The sequence below is a fragment of the Ictalurus furcatus genome, chromosome 2 (genome assembly GCF_023375685.1).
Source record: "Ictalurus furcatus strain D&B chromosome 2, Billie_1.0, whole genome shotgun sequence".
In the NCBI taxonomy this organism is placed as follows: domain Eukaryota; kingdom Metazoa; phylum Chordata; class Actinopteri; order Siluriformes; family Ictaluridae; genus Ictalurus; species Ictalurus furcatus.
This window is the reverse complement of record NC_071256.1, coordinates 2144391-2161197: the sequence shown is the minus strand read 5'-3', so window position 1 is coordinate 2161197 and position 16807 is coordinate 2144391. Positions and strand designations below refer to the sequence as shown.

Genomic DNA, 16807 nt, shown 5'->3' with positions numbered 1-16807 from the left:
TGCGGGAAATAAACTAACTCGCTTTAAGTTCAACCATATTTTCAAAAGCATGAGTTTATGACCTAAATACGTTATAAATTCCGGTGTGGTTTAAATAAATATATTCGACTTTGACATGTGACCCATCCAAGATGGCGTCGCCTTAGCCGTGTCTCGTTTTTATCAAACGGACGCATTCTCTACTTCCGTTTGACCGCACCGATAGGTTTACATTCACCATGGAAACCGCTGCTATGGCTACCACGACTGACACACACTAGCTTTAGCTTAGGTCAGCGTGGATGAAAAGTCTCAGGGGAGTTAAAAGTTTTTCTTTTTATTTTAAGAGTAAAGTGGAGCGAAAGTGACATATTAAGAAGTGTTATTATTATTTTACATATTAGAGGTGTATAATGTCTGTGAACACAGCGCGCGAGCTTCCGTTCCTACCAGGAAACACATTCCGGGACATAACGGTGAGAAACTTTACACAAAACTACAGAAATAAACAGAAGAGCGTCACAGTAATCGTACTTTTATGGACAGGAAATTGAAAATAAACTGTAATTTGCATATATTAACATTTAGAATGTAGACAACCAATAAAAAAAATATATTAAAAAAAAAAAAACATATTTTGGATATTTTACGACACCTGCATTTTAAAAACCATATGGTGAACAAATGTGAAATGCAGCTCAGTAAATGTTATTCAGTAACATACCAATTATCACCAACTCCTTATGTACTACGTCTTTTGGCTGTTTACCTGTAAAAAAAAAAAAAAAAAAAAACACGTTTCTATTTAATTAAAATGTTTATATTGTTCTATCTTGTGTCATTTTACTAATAAATCCTGTCTGTTATCCATTTTTTTCTAACTGTAATCCTCATCCTAAACCTAGAGGTGCATTAAGACCGCTCCCGTGTCAGATATTCGAATTCTTTGGTCGAGAGTTGAGAGCGGCGATCTCAGAACAACTTGGCGCCACTGCGACCAAAGACAGTTTGGCGACGAAGATACGTCCATGCAAGAAATCTCCGGTTGAAAAAGTCAAAAAGTGCCGCTCCCACACCCGTCTATAATCCACCGGTAGCAGAACGGCATCGGATGACCCGAAACTCACGGCACAGGAACGAATACGGCAGCGTCGATATCACGGGCGTCGCGGTATATCGTGATATATGGTTATACATTTTTAATTCGTTCATTTATTTAGGTTTTTAAAAGAACCATTACTGTAGGAGTCTTAACATCTTTTTAAAAATTCATTAACAAAACCGGGCAGTTTGTTAGGAAACCTGCACCTATGGAATATTAAATAGCGTGATACGATCAGTCCCTCTAGGATTTTTGCGATCGCAGAAACGAACGCAAAATCGAGGAAACGCCGCAGACCGAGATTTTAATCGCGATTGTCTCAAAGTGCGACGAGAGATAATCTTAACAGACCGCTGAAATCAAACGGGCTAATAAACCGTCTGCAGGAGCAGGATTTCATTATTTATTTATTTTTTAAGCGATCTGGCACATACCTCTGTCCTAAACTTTATTCCCACGCAGAAGTCGGCCTTCCACAGAGCGCAGACTTTATCCTATAAGAACGGATACGCGCTACCCATCAGGCCCACAGTGGGGATCGGACGGCAGCCTTTATCCTCAGAAAACCTTCTCCAAGACCAGATGAACCAGCTCTCCATCCAAACAGCCGTCATCTCAGACGAGACGTCCACGCGCACTCGTCCGAGCGACTTCGTCCCGGCCCACGTCGCCTACGACAAGAAGGTAAAGAACACGCCGTTCCAGCGTTCCTGGAAATTCATCACAATCTTAACCGGTTAACACCAGTGTGGCTCGTGACCTTAAGTGAATGCTCCCCCCCCCCCCCCAGGTTCTGCGTTTCTATGGCTACTTCCAGCAGGAGGTGCTGGACTCGCCGGAGGAGAGCTGGCGCGTGCGTCCCGTCGTGTTTTATTACCACCTGGAGGACGACAGCATTTGCGTGATGGAGCCCGGGGTGAAAAACTCGGGAATGCCGCAGGGGAAACTGGTCAAACGCCAGCGGCTTCCCAAGAACGAGCACGGAGAACACTACCACTGGAAAGACCTGAACCTCGCTGTGGACCTGTGTGTGTACGGCACCGTGTACAGGATCACACACTGCGACGCCTTCACACAGGTACACGCACTTCAGATCGAACACGTCACAGCAATCCTGCACAACCTTTCTTCTTTAATGCAAAGCCAAACTCTGTGTGTGTGTGTGTGTGTGTGTGTGTGTGTGTGTGTAGGAGTTCATGGAGAGTCAGGGGATAGTCCTGAACGACCCTGAACCGACCCCCAGCGACACCTACATGACCCACCGAGCTCAGCCCGAGCACAATTTCATTACACCGTCAGAATACGACCACCTCAAACAGTTCCTCACTATGGACCGCAAGGTAACACACACACACACACACACACACACACACAAACTTATAAATATGTGCTCCAACACTCCGATGCCTTAAGGCGCTTTAATCAGCCCATAACTTTCCCAAGATAATGTGGAGCAAGACGTACTCATGTACTAGTAATAAGTGTGTGTGTGTGTGTGTGTGTGTGTGTGTGTGTGTGTGTAGGTGCTGCGCTTCTTTGCTCTGATGGATGACTCGGACTCTCTGCATGTTGAGAAGAGGCCTGTAACCATACAGTATTATCTGGTGGATGATTCTGTGGAGATCCGCGAGGTCCGAGAGCCCAACAGTGGCAGAGACACGTTTCCCCTGCTGCTGCGGAGACTGAGGATTCACAAAGACATCAAACCGGCCTGCCGTGAGACACACACACACACACACACACACACACACACACACACACACCTTATCGCTAATTCTGCCCACACGGAGTGTCGGAGACGACCACATGAAACCTGACGAGCTCAGAGCGTTCACACACACTAATATAATAACATGCACACACAAGCTGACACACACCAAGAGAATAAAGTGCAAGCATATATACACACACTGTCACACACAATCTACTACACACACTAACACACGAATAAAACTATGTGCAACCTCACACACACACCAATAGAATAACACAACAGCATGCATGGACACACAATCTAACACACCACTATAATGTTCTCTCTCTCTCTCTCTCACACACACACACACACTCACACACACTCTCACACACACTCTCACACACACTCTCACACACACTCTCACACACACTCTCACACACACTCTCACACACTCTCAGAGCCGTTCCCTAGCTGTGTTCTCGAAGTGTCTCCACATGACGTCGAGGAGTATTACTCTCCAACGGACTTCCGGGTCGGAGAGAAGCTGAGGCTTATGGGAAAGGACTTCTTGCTGTACGATTGTGACGAGTTCACCCGGAAGTACTACGAGCAGCATCACCCCGACATCCCGCTCAAGCCCCTCCCACTGGAGAAAAGGCCCGGGCAAGTGTGCAAGAAGGTAAATAAGAAGTATATTTTTAAGTATACTCACTATCTGGTAAACTCTGGGCTACAGTATCGTGTTCTTTTCACCCCACCCCACCCCCACACAGGTGATCCCACCGTACAATGGCTTCGGGTCGCTTGAGGACTCTCTCCAAAACTGTCTGACTCTGATTCCTCAGCCGCCCAAGAAAGACCTGATAAAACTCCTGGAAAATGACCAAAAAGTGCTGCGCTATGCTGCCAGGCTGGTGAGAGAAAACACACACAGGCACGAATCTCCCTTGTCCTTACACACAGTGCTAAGCTGTAGAATGAATAAATAAATAAATAAAATCTCTCTGCTTGCCTCAGGACTCCCAGAACCCTCACGACGAAGGCCGTCGCTTCATCATCTTCTACTACCTTTCTGACGACATGATCAGGATCTACGAGGTGCCCACGCGCAACTCGGGCATCATCGAAGGATTATTCCTGGAGAAGACGCGCATTCCCAAACCAGGAAGCAGGGTGGACAACCCGGAGTACTACGGACCGGCCGATTTTGCCATAGGAGCCACGGTGGAGGGTAACGGGCCGCTTCCGACTTTAATCGAACACGCAAAATAAGGAGTAAAACCCACTTGCGGGAGTGCTGTTATAGGAGAGTAATCAACAACACGGTGCTGTGATAAAGCAGAGTTACTGTTATCATCCTGAAGTTGATTATTTTTCCAATAACAGCATGGCCTGAGGTGATTTATTCCTCTTACACCACAGCAACTTGAACCTAAAACTTTAAAAGTCAGCGCTTTACCTGTTAGCCGTTACAATGCGCCGACACTGGAGACTCCTTCCATAACCGTTTGTAAAGAAACATCTCTACAATTGAATACTTCGCCATAGCAACAATGACATTTTTATTAAAAAAATGTATTTTTATGTCTCAGTGTTTAAACGGCGGTTCGTTCTGACGGACGCCGATCGGTACGTACTCGATCACCTGGAATCGGTGGCGGAACAGGAGCGGATCCCAGAGCAGACCCTCTCCTCGCTCCGGCGAGCTCTAGGGAAGAACGAAGCCTCGAACCCGAACCCACCCTCAGGTACACTTGCCTCAAAATGCTAATAAAGAATCTGCAATCCATCACATCCGAGTCGGTACCATGTTCGCATGATCACATGATCACAAAGTCTTTCTATTTCCAGATATGGAGCTTACACACACATCCTGAAGACTACAGTATGGACACATCTTTTACTTTTTCTTCTTCTTCCTCCAGTTTTACTAGACGTTCCTGCATTCTAAACGTTTCCAAAATGTTCTGATAAAACGACCTTCCGGTAGTTCGCATTTTCCTACCTGTGTGTGTGAACCAAATAAAACGTAATCTTCCTGAGATTCATTATTAAACGACAACACCTCGGTGATTATCTTCCCCTGGAAGTGTTTTATTCCTCTTATGGCACAACAATTTGCCAGAGATGACTTTTATTTTTTTTTATTATTGATTAATCGAACAACATATTTGTAATCTGTCCAATCCGAATAGAGAACTCGACAGCGCTGGAGATTTTGACACGAGGGTTTAAACCCATCACCAGTCCAGGATCTGATAAGACAGGAACATTTAAACAAAGCCACAGAGATTCACCAGAACACGATGTAAACCAGTACTGGGGAAAGTGTTTAATGAAGTCGTTTGTATGCGTTAACAAGTATTAACGGTGTGCGTTTTTTCCTTCTTCTTCTTCAGTACTGGACTAGAACTATAACACGATCTACCAAGTACGCAAACTGCACGCCTAGACTTTCAGAAAAATGGCTAAATTTCCTTTCTCTGGGGTGGAACTCTTGCGTTTTGCAACTTTAATATGTGTATTTCACCTGGATTTATGTGAAGACGCATAAATAAACCGAGTAAAGTTTAGTCTAAAGGCACACTGCACACCTTCACAGGTAAAAACAGCAACACTGAAGGTACGAACAGGGTACACTTGATTAGTTTAGTACCATTTTTGTGGAGTGTCAATCAATTCTAACACAATACACAATGGCTATAAGAAAATAAAAGAGAACAACAGGGCAAATGATGGACTAGTGGTTAATTTGACACCCGAGTGAGCTGCATGGTGCAACTTCCTGTTCAACTTCCTGTTCAATTCCCTCTCTTATCACCAAAACTTCACCTCTAGCCATTGCACCTCATTTATCCACCTGTTAGTTAGTTCATTAGTTAGTTAAGTCGTGTGTAAATAACATCACAGGTAGACAAAACTAAACTGAAAATTCCTGTCAGGTTTACAAAAGCTTGTGTACAAAACACTGAGATATATACGTATATATATTGGTACGTACTCACGCGCGTCTACTCGGCGCGTGCACACAGCAGAGGCACACCTGATTTGAGTTTAGCCACGCCCACAAAGCTGGCTTTAAAAAAAAACACACGATAAAATGGCGACTGAATGTTGAAAGAGCGCCCCCTAATGACTCGACCTGTACCGCGCATGCGTGATGGCGTTCAAGCGCGAGTCAACCTTCTGCGCATGCGCAAACAACTTCCACGCGTTAAGAGACTTCAGTATGGCAGCAAATGTGACGCAAAATCCGCGTTAACGAAAAACTTGAAACAAAATATAAAAGCATAATGATTTCAAAAAAGAAGAAGAAGAAAAAAAGTCTGTTAAATCTGTAACTAGAATGGAATATGGTGGACTAAATCTTCAACACTTTAGAGATTTTTTTTGGCTAACTCTTAGTATGGAATATTATTTCCAAATGTACACCCCCCCCCCCCAAATAAATAAATAAATAAATAAAATAATGGTGTGCAATTTTTTTTTTAAAAAAAAGAAGAAAAAATTGAAATAAATAAAATCCATACGTAAATCTGCAGTGAGTCGTCGATTATGATGATGAGTTGTTTATTATAATAAACGATTACGAAACGAATCGCAACCAATCAGTCGGGTCTACTAAACGTTCCTGTGGACGGTTTACAAATGAATTAGCTTGGATCCAGTCTGATCTTGGAGTCGTAGGAAAATACGACTCGGACACTTCCATCACAATAATCCCAACACGGTGTTAAATAAGAACGTATTTATTTATCATGAGTTGTACAAACCAGATCACATGCACAAAAATAAACACATTATTCACACTTCTTTTTTTTTTTTCTTCTTTTTGTCAATCTGACAACTGCATATTTTTAAAAAAGTCAGAACGGTAGGCTGTCTGAATGGGAGGGGTGGACGTGGACGTCGATTTTTTTTTTTTTCTTCCCAAAATCCGAGCTCAGATTCCCCAGACAGAGAATTATAAGGTTGTAATTGTAATCACCGAGCAGAGCAAAGCCACGGATAACACTTTAACACTTAAATGACAGAGACACTGTTTTCCCTTTTCCACCAACGCAAACCAAGTAAGAGCCAAATGATGACCTAATCAGACCTGACGAATTCTGGATTCTGATTGGTCAGAAGGTGTTGATTGATTAACATTCTATAACAGCAGCTCTGACAGTAGTGCAGGTTTATATCAATGCGTTCGTCGTATCGTACCTTCCGTAACAAGACCATTATTTTTGAACATTTATGGAAGGAGTCTCCAGTGTCAGAGCTTTCCAACCCAGGAAAGTCTTCAGGACAGAGGGATTTATGCTTTGTGGTTTCTCAGTAACATGACAAGCTGCGTTTTTTTTCTTTTTTTGTTTTTAACTTCAAGAGAGAAAAGGGAAGCTGCTGAGCTAGAACCCCAGAGTGAACAGGAACTAACTTGTTTCGTGGAACATTCAGTGCAAATATACACGGTTCAACAGTACGACGCTGTACTTTAACAAATAAATAAAACACTCAGGGTTGTGCTGTTATAGGAAATGAATCAAGCTTGGGGTGATGACGTTAACTACGCTTCATCACACCACCCTGCCGCTGATTATGTTCCTGGAACACCACAGCGAGGGGACGAGGGCGGCCAGGACACCTTGTACAATCCTCTCACTCGCACCTTATGGGGTTATAGGAAAATAATCAACTGGCAACTTTTCAGAGACACTGATCTAGATCTAGACAACGATTACATACGAGATGACAGATGCATTTTTTTAACATCTCTTTATTCTAAGTGCGCAGGTGCTCAAGAGACATTTCGCCAGGAGTAGCGATAAAATGGCCGACTCCTGATTGGACCACAGTTTGCATTATTAATTTCTCGGTTTGATTTTTTTTTTTTTTTTTTAACTATTCTTTAAATTCTCCTGCACTGTTCACGTCTTGTTTTAAGAACAGGAGTGAAGATCATTTAAGACACTTAAGGTGTTGTCATGGCAATGAAATTTCTCTAACCGGGGACTTTGGTGGAAAGCCGAAGTCCGGCCTTGGATTTGGTTGTTCGGAAATGAACGATCCGTGCCGTATCGTTCGAGTTCTGCATTTACTCCAGCGACATGGTTCAGGCGGCGAGGGGCGGAGTCTGTGCTCCTCAGAAAATCATTACAAACCAATCGGAAAGCAGATCCGTCTCAGGCTACATTTTTATAAGGAGGTCGTTCAGGAAGCCGCCGCCTTTCTTATTCCGTCCGAACTTAAGAAGCAGCGTTGCTCGTCTCCCATAATTACGTATCCCATAATTCTCTTCACCCGACCGGTTTCGTGAAGGTTTTAAAGACACTCCGTTGCTAGAAAATTAACAACTTGGCCGTTTTGGTTTTTTTTTATTTTGTAGTTTTATTGTCATCATAAATGATGTGACCGTGAATATCTTTTTCTAAACGTGTCAAAGATTTCTATCTTCCTAACGTCCTCACTGTGATTGAGAAAAAGCCATGACATTCAAGAACCCCCCCCCCCTTTAAAACAAACAAACAAACAAAAGACAACCTCCCCAAAAAAGCCTTCCCACTTGGTGGGTGTCCTGCACTCTGGATGTCCTTCCCAAGCCACCGTAGGCCTGTTTCATCACTTCCCCCAAGGCTGGCTGATACAGTACTGATTCAGAAAACTCAACAAAAAAAGAAAAAAAAAAAGAAAAACATGGCTTTCGGATGAGATAAAAAAGTTGCGTATTGGTGCGAAGCGGCAGAAGAGAGAGAAATCGCAATAATGCTTATTTGAAAAGAAAGTAACAAATACTGACAACGATGTACAAAAAAAAAAAAGAGGGTACATATTAACAACCCCCCCACCCCCCAAGGGTGCCAACACTTTTGGATGGCACGTCCTCTATGGAATGTCGTAGCACCCTCAGTCTATTATAGATCAGAACAGGAAGGGGTCACCCGTTTCCTGTTTCTGTCCCTTACAAAAATGGGCCGGGGTTATAAAAAGGGGGCGGGGTTAAGGGGCTTTGAGCTTCTTCAGCCGAGGTGACGTTCCGTTCTCCACTTTGAGCGCGCCGTTCTCATGGTGACCAGCTGCAACACACACACACACACACACACACCAGTTTAGAAAGCAAGTATTGTTTGCTTGTTGTGTAACAGAACAGGGAGTGTATCTTTGACCTTTAAATACAATGTAAATAAGATATTCTTCCTCATTAACAAGTAGGAGTCAGGTTTCTCTCTCTCTCTCTCACACACACACAATATGAGGATGTTAGGAAGATATTGTTTCAGCTCTCTGTGTGTGTGAGAGAGAGAGACGTGATATAAAACCGCATCGGTTTCAATTTAAAGACAAACTCTTTTCAAACTCTTACAAAAGGAGTTATCATCATGCATGAAAGAAAGCATCATTTTAAAACGAATTAAAATCCCCCTGAAACCGAATACCGATACTGTATAAAAGCGATTTGGGGGCGGGGCCAGGGATAAACGCTCGGTTAGTGGCTTTCGACCAACCGTGACCGAGATTACAGGATGGCGCGGCGATACCCCGGATCTTTTAACCAGCTGACTGAGCTAGCCACGTAAAGAGGCGAAGACACGGATAAATGGTTGTCGCGGCGACGTTATATTTGGAAGCGAAACAAATGAGGAAAAAACGACGACAGGAATATCTAAATAAAAATGGAATTAATCGATCTGTTCTCCGATACTGAAACGGTACCAACGCGAGCTAGTTCCACAGCAGTTAGCGGTTCGTATCGGAACGACACGAGCTCATTAATATTCAAATGACGTCATTAATATTCGAATATGCAACATTTTCGATTTTAGCTTCAAATGAAAACTCCAATGCAATTTGAAAAGAAACGACAGCGTGCATGTTAATGTCACACTGCAACCCGAGAGCAAACGTGCGTGTGTGTGTGTGTGTGTGTGTGTGTGTGTGTGTGTGTGTGTGTGTACCTGTGTCGCGTTTGACAGTGCGTGAAGTCTGTTGTTTAGCTGCTGCTCTCTTTCTCGCCTGCTCCAGTCGGAACTCGCGAGTGCGTCTCAGCTGGAAACAGAAAAACTTCCACAGCAGCCATGACTGTGTAGAACACACCAGGAACAGCACCAAGAGCCTAAACACACACACACACACACACACACACACACACACACACACACAGGAAATGGAACAAATTCTAGTCGAGTACATATACAAAATTTGAAACCAACTTAAGCGATGATGGATTCAGCTCTAAAAGAATCCGGAAATTTCCACCGACTCGGGAACTCCTCGTATCTTCCTCTATATCGCGTGTCCCGACACTTACACTGTGAGGAAGCGTAATGGTGGCAGTGGGACTGTATACGTGTGTGTGTCTTACCTGATAGGGAGGGTGTTGAAGTTTCCGGCCTCCCAGTCGAGCGTCTGGTTCTCTGATCGCGCCAGACCGAAACCCACGGACAAGAACATCAGGGTCAGAGACACCATACGCGTCAAAACAAACCCCACTGACCACAGGTCAAACCTACACACACACACACACACACACACACACACACACACGCACACGAGTTTAAAAAGCGATACTGCACACAGGTGATATCGTTATTCTCCGTGTTTGCGTGTCTTACATTTTATGGTGCGTCTCGTCGATAAAGTAGACGAGTCTGGACAGATGGAAACCCGTCTCAGAGACATACTGCAGGAAGAGTAACACCAACCCTACACGCGTTAGGCTGCGCACGCACGCGCACACACACACACACACACACACACACTTTATGAGTACACTGTAGGAACTTAAATCCAGAACCCAAATGAAACATGTGCACTCACTTTAACAGGTACGCAGCCAGGATGTGAGACAGGTACAGGCAGATATACTGCAGCTGACGAGGGATCTCTTCCTGCAACACACACACACACACACGTTACCACTCCTGCCCTCATTCACGCAAATCTCCCTCCTCCCTCATCTCTCACCTTGCGCACTTTCTGGAAGTAGAGCTCGGGCAGAGCGTGGAGCCAATACGCCAACTGGGTCAGATAGAAAAACTTCACCTGGAACCTGAGAGAGAGAGAGAGAGAGAGAGAGAGAGAGATTAAAATAGAACAAATGATCAGAAACACGGGACGAACGACGCTCGGTTTTCGACATTAAGATAGCCGTGACTCACACACACTCCTTTAAAATACATTTACACCACAGTGCTGCCGAATCCTGCGTTCTGATTGGTCAGAAGGTGTTGATTAGTTCTCTAGAACAGTACACATTATCGTTTCTATAGCAACAGCTCGTTCACAGGGATTGTTTTTTTTTTTTTTTTAAATCATTGAACGCTTAAAAGTCGTTCTACTCAAACAAAGCGTGTATACAGAACGCCAGATGAAGATGAAAATCGCTGACGTAAGAAATCATCCGAGAACAAGCTACTCGCGATTGGAGACGGAGTTGGCCGAGAGCTCGTCCGCCGCTTTTTTTTTTCCTTCGAGCTGAGAGGCTTCAGAAAACTTGACGTCATTATTTCCAGTGAGGGAACGCAGCGAGCGTCGTCGCGCCCGCGGTGCATTGTGGGATTTGTTTACGGAGCGGACGTTCCCCGGTGCACTGGAAGGATTTCGCGATTGAGACTGAGCCCTTAAAATGGCCGACTCCCTGATCAACGCCCGGATTGAGACGCACCCTGCGTCCCGCTTCAAAAAGCTCGTGGTGCCATGATGTCTACATCCAAGTGCGACAGCCAATCAGATCACAGATTGTGGGACTCTAATCTATCGGACTGGTACGTATATGCTATAAGTGTTAGCGTTGAGTGTGTGTGTGTGTGTGTGTGTGTGTGTGTGTGTGTGTGTGTGTGTACCTCAGGTGGACGTGAGGGTAGTTCTCCCAAAGGCTGCTTGGGTGCAGAATGTAACCCTCCTGTAAAAGAGAAGAAAAAAATAACATAGATAGATAGATAGATAGATAGATAAACAGATAGAAATGGCTGTGTGTGTGTCTTACAGTAGCGAGAACGTATAGGCTCCACAAACTAGAGACGATGTAGAACACACACAGCTGTCCGGACTCGTTAAACTTCGTGTTCTTGCTCTTCGAAAGGTGAAGACGCCTGTTTACTTTCTGTACACGACAAACAAACAAACACAAACAAATGGCACATCACCAAGGGTTGAAGTACTACAGTACCCACAATGCACGTGGCCGTGATGTAACTCACATCCAGGATGTACTCCTGAACCACCGCGTGGAGGATGATGGTGATGAAGAGATAGAAGAGGACGGTGGCGCAGTCTTTCCAGCCGTAATGGTAGAGAGTCAGCTCTCCGTCTGAAACACACACACACACACACACACACACACGTCATTATCTTTATGCAGCAAGTTGTACTGAATGACAGTGTGTGTGCGCGCGTACGTGTGTGTGTTACCTGCGTTCAATGTGCTGATGTTGTACTGGGGTTGGATAAAGAGAATGGCTGTTTTTGCAGTTGCCTGTTAGAATCAAACATCAATTCATTAAAAATAAATAAATAAATCAATCGATCACACCGTAAGTCCGGCCGATTCGACGATACATCATAAACATCGTGATATAATTTAGCACGATAAACAGACGACCTTTTATCCGTTACACAAAAACCGTTCTTTTAAGTATTTAAAGATATTATTATTATTATTATTTTATTAAATATCGCTAACTGACCGAAACACTCCTAAAGCTAGCTAACGTTGGCTAACTAGCGAACAATTTTAGATATCCGATTCTAATTTAAAATGTACTCGACTGACATGATGCAACAGCGGCTGGCTAGCGTATATCGCTCTCTTGTGATTGTTAGCTTGCGGACTAGCGTTAACCGGAACGCTTCATAATGCAAAGAAGTACAAGACTGCGGAAGAACCTCGAAACACAAGTCATTTATCTGATTTAACCAACACTGTAATGATTTCCTGTACAGACTATGTTTCTGTTTATCTCTTTATTACAAACCTTACAGTGGTTAGCGTTGCAGCATTCTCATAAAGTTGTTTTTTTTTTTTTTGAGGACTGATTTAAGCTTAATTTTAGCGTTCAGAGGTGATGAAGCCGCTCGCGAGAGTGACTCAGACGGTTTCACCGCACAGCTGCAGTCACAATGTTTTGCCAGAGAAACCGAAACTCCTGAGGAAACCGAGAAAGAGAAGTTAGCACGCATCGCTAAACAGAGCCCCCGTGCTAATCTTCACAGTGTTCGGATGGAGCAGCTCAAAACGTTAGATTAACTCGTATTGTGCTGGATTTAGGCCTAAAGTACAGGATTAACTGATCAAAGGTTGGATGAGTCGATAGCCAAGTCCTAGCTTTACTTCCTCAATCTTGGATTAAATCAGTAACCCGTGAAGTGCTGGATTAATTCATAGCTAACGTCAAGGATTATAACATATCCAAGTGTTAGTCCATATCTGAAATGTTGGATTAAGCCATTACCTAAGGTGTTTAACTAACCCATATAGTCTTTGATAAATTATACATCTCGGATTAACCCGTTATTTAAGCCTTGGATTAAATACGGGTTAATGAAAACAACGTACGAGTTAGATTCATTCAACAAATTTAGGATTTAATCTGGTTTACACAGACAACGATCCATAACCATGAAGTAACAAATAACTAATGGATTAATACATAGATAAAGTGTTAATTAATCCATACAGTGTCGGAATACCCCATTTATTAAGTGTTGGAATAACCCCAAAGTATTTATGATGTGTTGGATTAACTAACATCCATTGGCTCAACACAATCTGGATTAAACGCAGGGTTTAATCTGATAACCCACAGCTAAAATGTTTTCTTAACTCAGCTACAGTTTTACGTTTTGGATTATTACACAGCTAAAACTTGGGATTCACCCAGTCATTAAGCGTTAGATTAACCAATCAATATCGGTGTGTTAATCCATGACTAAAATGTTGGATTAACACATTATGGGTATAAATATATAAATAAAGAAAGAAAGAAAGAAAGAAAGAAAGATACGCGGTTTAATCGTTTAATCCGACACTTGTTTTTGACCCATAACTAAAATGTTAAAACATTTTATATTTACTGGATTTAATCGTTGGATTAAACAAGAACTAAAATCTTGGGTTATCATCAGAGACTTCATTAACGCTCGGATTAACAGATAGCAAAAAAAAAAAAATGTTGGAGTAATCCGTCAACAAAGGTTTGAATTAACTAATAACCGAAGTGTTGGGTTCAGACGTAAAATCATGGCCTGAGGTGTCCCCCCCCCCCCCCCCATTTAAAAAAAAATAATAATAATAATAAGTATCCGTTAATCCTTACTTAATACAAGATTAACATTGAATGGGTTAATATGACGCTTGGATTACCGAACAGCGAAACTATCGGATTAACCAATGTACTGTCCAGATTAACCAATGTCCGAAGAGTTAGATTAACCAATAGGCTATCAAAAGAAAACAAGTATGGAATTAACACACATCTAAAGTCTTAGATTAACCCATCAAGTGTTGGATTAACCCAACAAGTGCTGGATTAACCCATATCTAAAGTGTTAGATTAACCCATATCTAAAGTGTTGGATTAACCCAACAAGTGCTGGATTAACCCCATATCTAAAGTGCTGGATTAACCCATATCTAAAGTGTTGGATTAACCCAACAAGTGCTGGATTAACCCCATATCTAAAGTACTGGATTAACCCATATCTAAAGTGTTGGATTAACCCAACAAGTGTTGGATTTACCCCATATCTAAAGTGTTGGATTAACCCATATCTAAAGTGTTGGATTAACCCAACAAGTGTTGGATTAACCCCATATCTAAAGTGTTGGATTAACCCCATATCTAAAGTGTTGGATTAACCCATATCTAAAGTGTTGGATTAACCCATATCTAAAGTGTTGGATTAACCCAAGTGCTGGATTAACCCATATCTAAAGTGTTAGATTAACCCAAGTGCTGGATTAACCCCATATCTAAAGTGTTGGATTAACCCAACAAGTGCTGGATTAACCCCATATCTAAAGTGTTGGATTAACCCATATCTAAAGTGTTGGATTAACCCAAGTGCTGGATTAACCCATATCTAAAGTGTTAGATTAACCCAACAAGTGCTGGATTAACCCCATATCTAAAGTGTTGGATTAACCCATATCTAAAGTGTTAGATTAACCCAACAAGTGCTGGATTAACCCCATATCTAAAGTGTTGGATTAACCCATATCTAAAGTGTTGGATTAACCCAAGTGCTGGATTAACCCATATCTAAAGTGTTGGATTAACCCAAGTGCTGGATTAACCCATATCTAAAGTGTTAGATTAACCCAACAAGTGCTGGATTAACCCCATATCTAAAGTGTTGGATTAACCCAAGTGCTGGATTAACCCATATCTAAAGTGTTAGATTAACCCAACAAGTGCTGGATTAACCCCATATCTAAAGTGTTGGATTAACCCATATCTAAAGTGTTGGATTAACCCATATGTAAAGTGTTGGATTAACCCATATGTAAAGTGTTAGATTAACTCATATGTAAAGTGTTGGATTAACCCATATGTAAAGTGTTGGATTAACCCATATGTAAAGTGTTGGATTAACTCATATGTAAAGTGTTGGATTAACCCATATGTAAAGTGTTAGATTAACTCATATGTAAAGTGTTGGATTAACCCATATGTAAAGTGTTGGATTAACCCATATGTAAAGTGTTGGATTAACTCATATGTAAAGTGTGTCAGATTCATTTCTATTTGCTGGATTGTGTCCTGGAGGTGTTCATGTAACTCTTTTGGGGTTTTGTTATCTAATATAGCTCGACTCAGCAAACTGATTTGCTCATTTAAGACATTCTAATGTAAAAAATAATCAGAATAATGATAATAAACATCTGGAAGACGAAGAGGAATATGATGTAAAGACAGCAGAAGAGGGAGATGAAGCTCAGCACAAAGAGCCCATCCTACTAAACTGAGACGTGGCACTTATAATCTGCCCTGAACTCCGGTGGGATCTAAAGAGTGCCTTTTTTCTTTTTTCTTTTTTTTAAACCACAACTTCACAGAAAGAAAGATACCCAAACGTTCAACTTTTTTATTATTATTATTATTTCCCCCTTTTTTTCTTTTTAAGAAAACCTGCAGCTCGTGCAGCCTTTACATGCGAGATTAACTAACTTTAGCCACTCAGTGAAGGTCAGATTACACCACTGATATGAGCCATTTGTGCAAATCTGATGTCGGACACTTAGTCAAATGTTTCACCATGACTGTCATCTAACTTCCTGCGACAAAATAATGAAAATAAAACCAGCACGCGGTGCTTATTGCAAGTTCTAAAGGGTCAAAAGCGGGGGGGAAAAATCAGGAAAAGAAGCTCCAGACTGCTGTGGAACTGTTTATATACAAGTGGAAGATTCACCAACTCCATCTCCATACTGTAGCGGTCAAAAAGGGAAGAAGTAAAAGAAAGAAAGAAAGAAAGAAAAAAGAAATGTGTGTGTGTGTGTGTGTGTGTGAAACATACCTCAAACATCAGGCCAATTAAAATGAAGATGACCAAACTAAACACGATGTCGGCATGGTTCTGAATTAAAAACTCCTGACTAAAGAAAGGGTAGCTCTTATTTCTTCTCCGAAAAGCCATTTCAAATTAATTTCCAGGGGTTTTTTTTTTCTTTCTCTCCCTTTCTGCACTCCTTGTTTTCCTGCTCCGGCTGTAAGACCGAAAAAAAAAAAAGAAAAAAAAAAAAAGAAAAAAAAAGTTCACTCTGCAACAAGTTAACTTTCTGCCCGCACTGCGCATGCGCGGCTCTTAAAGGGCCAGCGCGAGACATTCCTGTGTGGTGAAAAGTTGACGTAAGCATAAAAAGAGGTTTTCTGTTTACGGCTGTTTAGAGAGGTTAGAAGTTCACAATCAAAATCCCAAAAATGTAAAAACATGTCGTTTGGGATTAAAGCGATTGAAAACTTATTTCTATCAAGTTTGTTTTTATTATTATTCAAAGAAATGTTTATTTTGAAACCTCTGGACAGTGTTATAAAAGAGATAATAGA

General features: G+C 42.1%; 2 protein-coding genes across 4 annotated transcripts; one reads left to right on the top strand and one right to left on the bottom strand.

Annotated features, from left to right (window-relative positions):
• The first annotated feature begins 224 nt into the window (after nt 1–224).
• On the top strand, nt 225–4850 carry efhc1 (EF-hand domain (C-terminal) containing 1). 3 transcript variants are annotated; one of them, XM_053642662.1, is made up of 11 exons: nt 241–455; nt 885–1167; nt 1544–1765; nt 1872–2159; nt 2272–2421; nt 2605–2797; nt 3236–3456; nt 3551–3691; nt 3795–4008; nt 4370–4525; nt 4629–4839. In XM_053642662.1, the coding sequence occupies exons 2-11, from the start codon at nt 1165–1167 to the stop codon at nt 4652–4654; spliced, it is 1614 nt and encodes a 537-aa protein (XP_053498637.1). In that variant the 5' UTR covers nt 241–455; nt 885–1164; the 3' UTR covers nt 4655–4839. The 3 variants fall into 3 exon arrangements, with proteins under 3 accessions (XP_053498619.1, XP_053498629.1, XP_053498637.1); XM_053642644.1 differs by lacking the exon at nt 885–1167 and having other exon boundaries at nt 225–455; nt 4629–4850; XM_053642654.1 differs by lacking the exon at nt 885–1167 and having other exon boundaries at nt 225–455; nt 3263–3456.
• Nucleotides 4851–6510: 1660 nt separating this feature from the next.
• On the bottom strand, nt 6511–16517 carry tram2 (translocation associated membrane protein 2). Its single transcript, XM_053642885.1, has 11 exons — nt 16278–16517; nt 12171–12234; nt 11960–12069; nt 11746–11862; nt 11603–11661; nt 10725–10809; nt 10578–10648; nt 10373–10477; nt 10123–10266; nt 9716–9873; nt 6511–8836 (listed from the first exon to the last, which is right to left on the bottom strand). The coding sequence occupies exons 1-11, from the start codon at nt 16395–16397 to the stop codon at nt 8760–8762; spliced, it is 1110 nt and encodes a 369-aa protein (XP_053498860.1). The 5' UTR covers nt 16398–16517; the 3' UTR covers nt 6511–8759.
• Between the last annotated feature and the right edge of the window lie 290 nt (nt 16518–16807).

What these genes read in the sequence shown, in the direction of transcription:
- efhc1 (XM_053642644.1), top strand. Translation starts at nt 393, where the DNA reads ATGTCTGTGAACACAGCGCGCGAGCTTCCGTTCCTACCAGGAAACACA. An exon ending in ACACATTCCGGGACATAACG is followed by an intron (nt 456 to 1,543) that starts GTGAGAAACTTT and finishes ATTCCCACGCAG; the next exon opens with AAGTCGGCCTTCCACAGAGC. An exon ending in ACGTCGCCTACGACAAGAAG is followed by an intron (nt 1,766 to 1,871) that starts GTAAAGAACACG and finishes CCCCCCCCCCAG; the next exon opens with GTTCTGCGTTTCTATGGCTA.
- tram2 (XM_053642885.1), bottom strand. Translation starts at nt 16,397, where the DNA reads ATGGCTTTTCGGAGAAGAAATAAGAGCTACCCTTTCTTTAGTCAGGAG. An exon ending in TACCCTCACGTCCACCTGAG is followed by an intron (nt 10,810 to 11,602) that starts GTACACACACAC and finishes TCTCTCTCTCAG; the next exon opens with GTTCCAGGTGAAGTTTTTCT. An exon ending in TTCAACACCCTCCCTATCAG is followed by an intron (nt 9,874 to 10,122) that starts GTAAGACACACA and finishes GTGTGTGTTTAG; the next exon opens with GCTCTTGGTGCTGTTCCTGG.